The following is a 6,670-nucleotide window of genomic DNA, read 5'->3' as shown; positions in this document are numbered from 1 at the left end:
CCGAAGAAGTAAAAAAAAAAAAATTTAAAAAAAAAAAAAAACCAAACAAAAGGGTGAAGTGAACTTACTCTCGGCAGGGTTCGCAAGACCGGCTCTGATGAGGTTCTCGGTGAATAGGAACTGTGGGTATTCCCTGTCACCAGCAGGAACTCTTAGCCTCACCGTATCAATCTGCCGAAGCTCTGATTGGGTTGCCGTTGGTTGCTTCAGTTTGCCTACAAAAATAAAGAAAGAGGTTAATCCATTGAACAAAAAAAACTGATCTACCGATCGGTATGGTAGCAACCTACCGGCAATCTGAAAAGTATTTGGGATGTGGAAGCGAACGGGAACTCCTGAGGGCGATTCCCAATCGCCAGAGAGGAGAACCCGCCGATTCATCCAGGACTTCTGGGAGGTTGGCACTGCCGTAAGAAAATGGCCCATTTCGGAAGCCCTGAGACAGTTCGCCTGGACCTAGCCACCATTATCGGTACTCTTCGATTTGGTGATGCTGTACAGATGGGAGAACTGTTCGTAGGAAGGCCCCTCCTCATCGGCAAGCCCGAATGCCGTTACTACCCCCATCAGAACGGCCCAGAAGTTCGGATTGAACTGCCCAGGGGCATATCCAATCTGGGCCAAGATTCGCTGAACTGGAGGCTGCAACGGTAGCCTAACGCCCTGCTGAAGGACGTCGGTAAAGAACGCAACCTCACCGTCCTGGGGGTTGCTCAGGGATTCAGTAGGGCCTGGGATCCTCATCTCTACCGATTGGGGAATCTTGAACTCCTCCCTGATCCTCGCCAGCTCTCGGTAGGTCAGCTTGTTGGGCGGCAGGTAGTCTACATCAAAGAGCTGCTCTCTCGCTACCCCCATCGGTACCCTTTGGTTACCGCTGCTTACTATCGTCACCCTCGGCATAGGAAGTGACTCGGAAGGCTCTCCACGGCCTGAAGTGGAAGCCTCCGGACGGTGACTAGAAGATGCCTCCGGCATCCGAACGTTCTCTTCAGGCTCGGAATGCAGGCCCAAGCCAACCTGCCGACCGTCATTGTACACGACCGTCAACGGTAAGGGCTGACTAGTCATAAGCCCTTTATCGATTCCATGAGTGGGCACAGATCTAACCCTCTCGCCAACCACTTCCACCTCAGAACCACTATCGCTATCGGTATCCTGGGCTGACTCTTCACTATCGGTAGTCTTTCCCCTATCTGAAGACTCCTCCTCAAAAGCGTTGGGCTCACTCTCGAATCCCGACTCGCTATCAGACATCTACAAAACCAACGGAAGGAAACTAAGGGCCATGCATGGAACTATCCTACCGATGCCTACGTCTCTACCAATGGCAACTAGACTACCGAACCACATCCCACTTGCATAAAGTTCTAGTCTAGTTCAAACCATGGAAGGACGTATGCACAATGAAAGAAGAAATAAAAATGGCAAAGTTACCGAACGGTACCATGTGTGTATTGGAAGTGAAAGGGCTCAAATCGCTTCTAGTACCGTTTGCTGTCACCGGAAATCGCCTGTGTGGTCGTTGCTGTCACCGGAAATCGCCTATGTTGTCGTTTGCTCTCGCCGGAAATCGCCTATGTTACCGTTCGCTCTCGTCAGAAATCGCCTGGACAGAGCTCTCGCCTCACTCACAAATGCAAAGTGAATTTCGCCTCTGAGACTCCTCCTATTTATAGGGCGAAAGTTGCAACGGTACTCCTCGGGATACCAAACGGTGCATTAATGGCGCCACTCCGCGTGATAAGACACACCACGTGTCGAGCGCTGAGTGGAACCTCTGACAGCACGCTGGGTGCAGAAGACGAAGCGTCATCCTGTCTCGTCGTTACCCCTCGATGTGCGCGAAGTCACATGAGAGAAAATCAAACTCGCCCAAGTTAACAAGAAATCGGCAAGCTTCTCTCGGGACCCCTGAACATACCACAAACTGCCGAACGGCAACCCTCGAAGTGGCGACTCTTGGGTTCCCAGGCAAGTTTACCGAACGAGTCGGAACTAGGACAAAGGCCCATGACGCCCCTTTGACAGGCTACCGAACGGTAGGGCAACCTAGAGGCTACCGAAGGACAAACAAGTCCCCGACCGAGAAATCTCGCTCGAGAACTTGGGGGACTCCTGTTTATGCCCAAAATGAACAAGCAATGAGAGCAAGACACGTGGAGGAAATTGGGCTTGATCAGAGGTGCCATCGGCACCCCACCTACCGATCCTTCTATTAGGGCAAAGCCCTCTCTTGGGACACGTGGCACGCTCCCAAGCGACGTCCACAGTCCCACATCGAAACTATCAACAAATGCACACCTCCCAAGGCCTATAAAAGGAGGCCAACTATCCCAAAATAGAGGTAATCAGAACTTACGGCATACAAGCCTATTGATCTGTCAATTGAACTTTCTATTCCCGAACTTACTTAAGCATCGGAGAGCCTTCGGCCGGTACCACACCGGTGCCCTAGGTCTTACCGTGCGTTTGCTCATATTGCAGATCACGTACACTACCGAGGCCACGAGCATACCGAAGACATAAAATTACTAAGTTGACCCTCAAAGTCAGAGAACCACTTTTTGGCGTCAACAACCTTCCCCCTTCCCCCTTCCATAACTATATCCTGTTACATGAGGTTGGATTTGCATGAAATTTTTGGTACCTTGGTTTTGACAGAGGAAGGGGGAGGGGGAGGTAGTTGTCAGGAGCTGTTGGGTTATTAATTTTTGAAAAGTTACTTTATTATTTGTTTTTATATAATTTTAAGACATTTTAAATAATTTAGTCTTTTTTAAATGTGTTTAATCATGTTTTTATATTTAATTTATTTTTTGGAATTTTTATGTGTTAAAATTACCACAATTTCCATGCTACATCAGCAACTTAATAGTTTTTTTTACCACACTATAACAGAATTGGGTAACGTGAGACACAAAAATAAAGCACGGGGGTACACTTAGTCAATTAAAAGTTCAGAGGGTAAACTGAGACAAAAAGCAAATCACATAGGGCATTTCAACAAATAAGCCTAAACTAAAATAAAATAGATGAACTCTATCTTAGTTGACCCAAAAAAAAAAGTAATCTACAGAACAGTGGAAAAGGAGACTTTTGTATTACATGATTGAGGTGCTGGTATTCATTTATACCAGGAATGCGGGTGGTCCTCGGGGAGGCCATCGGAGATGGACTCGAAATGGAGGGTGGGGAAAGAGCCAAGAGGGCTTGGGGGTTGGCCAAGCCCTTGTGTTTTTGGGTGTTGACAAAGGTGACATGAAGGCAAGGGTGGAACTAGAAATTTTTCAATGGGTGGTTTAGCTAAAGTTTTTAGCTTAAAATCTAATGATAATTTTTTTTTCGGTACTTACATTTTATATAGTTTTTCTAGAAATAAAAGTATACATTAAATCATATAAATAATGCTAATTGTAAACACAAGAAAAAAAAAATAGAGCCATATTATTCACGAAAGCGTGAATTTCATTTAGAAAAATGCTTCACTTTTGGAGACAAATTAATAGAAATTTTTTTAAATTGTTGTTGATACAAACTTTAACACCAAATACAAATGTGGAAGACCTCTTACTATGCATATTGGTGTTGAAATTATATATATATTTTATTTATTTATAGTTAAAATATTAGACTATATGTATATTTAATTTGTTTTTCCCAAACTGTCCCTGGGCTGCAGCCAAGGGCAGCCCTTGCCTTGGTTCCGCCAATGCATGAAGGCCTGCATGGAAGAGCAGCTCCGCTAAGCATAGCAAGGGCTTGATATGGCCTTGGAGTGGGAAGGGTTAGATCACTACGTGAGATTGCTTCACTGCCATTGCCATCTATAGGAGCTTGTTGATTTCTTTCTCTTACGGGTTTATTAATTCAAGTTATACAAACCTAGATACACAAGGGGGTTATATATAGAATAGCTGGAGGACATATAAAATCGCATGGCGTACGTAACATAAACTAAGATATGTTGACTCGAGCTTATACTTGCACAATTATATACCTCAAATTCAAATTAATTAAACGAAGAAAGATTGTGACAACCACTGATCCATATTATAACATGTGGCTGTATTTTATTATCATACAATAATTTCTCTTAATTAACACATAATAAAAACTAAAATACGATAAGTTTTCTCCAGGTTGTTGTACGACGAGCCACCTTCACAAACACCATTCTGAGCCAATTGGGAATGTGTGCTCACTTGCTTGATCTTCCCTCAAACCCCTTGTATCCACGGTTGACTTATCAGACTTATCCTTCATATCAAACCCAATCTTCCAAACCTCATGACCATAAATAACACAACAATTTTTATTCCCATGAAAATTAAATATAATATCACCAGCCAGCTAGCTTGCTCAATCCTATGGCCTCTAGTTGTGATCTCGCAAATTTCGAATGTATTCGATCAGCTGCTCCAAGTTGTTGTGGGAAGATCCACCTTTGGCAACACTGTCACGGGCCAATTTTGAAACGGCGTCCATGGAGCTCTGAATCTCCTCCCTTTTGGGTCCCATCAAAGTTCTGATCATGCTCTCAATGTTGGACCGGTCACAATTTTCATTCAATTGGAGACCAATCTTCCACTTCTGGCAAACGGTTCTGCAAACAATATGATGGTCCCCCAAATTGGGCCAACAGATCATGGGCAACCCACTCACAATGCTTTCAAGCGTCGAGTTCCACCCACTGTGAGTCAAAAACCCACCTACCGATTTGTGAGTCAGCACCTCCTCCTGCGAAACCCAATTCACTATGTAGCCTCTTTCTTTCGTACCACTTTCCAGCTCTGCAGGAATTTGGGGGCCCCCAGAGGTGGTGTCGGACCGCATGACCCACAAGAACGGGTGTCCACTGTTGACCAGGCCGTACCAAAACTCTATCACCTGGTCACGTGTCAAGTGGACCAAAGTCCCGAAGCTGACGTAGATAACCGATCTGGACGACTGGGAGTCGAGCCACGTCATGCAGTTTAGGTCGCTTTTCCAAAGAGAGCCGTGAGATGCTAGACCTCGGGACACATCACCTATTTGGGAGTTGAGGAGAGAGTGGAGTGGTCCGAGGGTGTAAATCTTGGGAAATATGAGGGCCATGTGGGAGAGGAATGGAGCATCGAGCTCATAAACTGTGTCGAGAATGAGAGCCGAGGCTCGTTTTAGGATTTGGGTCTCGTTCATAAAGAATTGAAGAGCTGGGTGGTCCGCTTCTTTGACTAGGCAAAAACCTGGCAAGTCTTGACGATACAAAAGGCCTTCCATTCCGGGGACTCCCGTAATTTCCACAGTCATGTCATCATCTGTTCATAACTCACAAATCACATTATTAAATTTCTTTCTTTAAAGCGAGTTAATTAATTATGACAGCTATGTAAGTTAGCTAGACAAACAAAAATTGAATAAAATAAATGTTTAATTCCATGCCGTTCACTACTTTCTGAGCTCATATGAGTGTTACATGACTTATGAGTGTGGGAGGAAGTCAAGAACATGATTCTAATTCGAAGCTTCCAAAATATTTTTTTGTATCATTCCACCCCCAACATGATTCTAATTTTTATCTCTTAACAAACGAAAAATTGAAGTGATGGAGTATATATATAGAAATGAATAAAATAATAAGAGGTGAAGTAGAGGCTCTTACCTTGAAAAGGAAGCTGGCCATCCTCAATGAGCTTGGGGAGACAAAGACAAGTCCACAGGTAACGAGGACAAGGAACGTTATAACTTAGAATGGGAAGCCCCAGCTCCTCCGCCACGTCAAACGCAAAAGTCACGAGCCCATCTGTCATGATACAGCTCGGAGGCGGCACCAGAGCATCATTCGATTCGGCCTTAAGCGAAATGGTTTTGAGCAGCTCCCGGAAATGAGGCCTAATAGACTTCTTAAATGTGATGAAAAACTCAAGGTTCATGGTACGGGGGTGGTCGTCGGGGAAGCCATCGGAGATGGACTCAAAATGGAGGGTGGGGAAATGAGTCGAGAGCGCTTGGAGGTTGGCCAAGCGCTCGTGGGTTTGGTGAGTGTTGACATAGGTGACATGAAGGCCTGCATGGCAGAGAAGCTCGGCTAAGCATAGCAAGGGCTTCATGTGACCTTGGAGTGGGAAGGGAAAGATGACTACGTGAGGTTGCTTCATTGCCATTGGGTTAATATTTTAGCTAGGTTTTCTTACTCTTAGGGTTTTCTTAATTGTAAGTTATATCAACCTAGTACAGAAGGGGTGGTATATATAGAATCTGGAGATGGCATATAAAAAGTTAACCCAAAGTGTATGGTTACATAAATCAAAATAAAAAGTTAACCTTGATTATACTTATGGATATGTGTTAAGTGTTAAGAAGGGTGGTGAACATACACCTTGAGTTTAAGTGGTGAGCAAAAATATTTCATTCTACCTACCCTTGTGGTTAAGTGCACTTGCACTACCTCCTAGAGGTCTTAGGGTTCGAAGGTTGGTACCACATTCTCTACAAAACCCAAAAAGTAAATCACTACAGAAGATATGGCATTTGCTAATGCGTCATATGAGGTGAGGGATAATTAACGTCTGGTATTCACTAGTTGTGCCAAATTTCACTTAACCCATGGTTCGATTTGGTTTTGAAGGTTGGAAGGTTGGTACCGCATTCTCTACAAAACCCAAAAAATAAATCACTATAGAAGATA

General features: G+C 44.4%; 1 protein-coding gene across 1 annotated transcript; it reads right to left on the bottom strand.

Annotated features, from left to right (window-relative positions):
- Positions 1 to 3,971: 3,971 nt before the first annotated feature.
- Positions 3,972 to 6,311, bottom strand: LOC110769831 (7-deoxyloganetic acid glucosyltransferase-like). The gene is made up of 2 exons (XM_021973873.2): positions 5,645 to 6,311; positions 3,972 to 5,300 (listed from the first exon to the last, which is right to left on the bottom strand). The coding sequence occupies exons 1-2, from the start codon at positions 6,144 to 6,146 to the stop codon at positions 4,378 to 4,380; spliced, it is 1,425 nt and encodes a 474-aa protein (XP_021829565.1). The 5' UTR covers positions 6,147 to 6,311; the 3' UTR covers positions 3,972 to 4,377.
- Positions 6,312 to 6,670: the final 359 nt, after the last annotated feature.

The sequence above is a fragment of the Prunus avium genome, chromosome 6 (assembly GCF_965620075.1).
Source record: "Prunus avium chromosome 6, drPruAviu1.hap1.1, whole genome shotgun sequence".
NCBI classification, from domain to species: domain Eukaryota; kingdom Viridiplantae; phylum Streptophyta; class Magnoliopsida; order Rosales; family Rosaceae; genus Prunus; species Prunus avium.
Note: the sequence above shows the minus strand (reverse complement) of the source record. Positions and strands in the feature narration are given on the sequence as shown.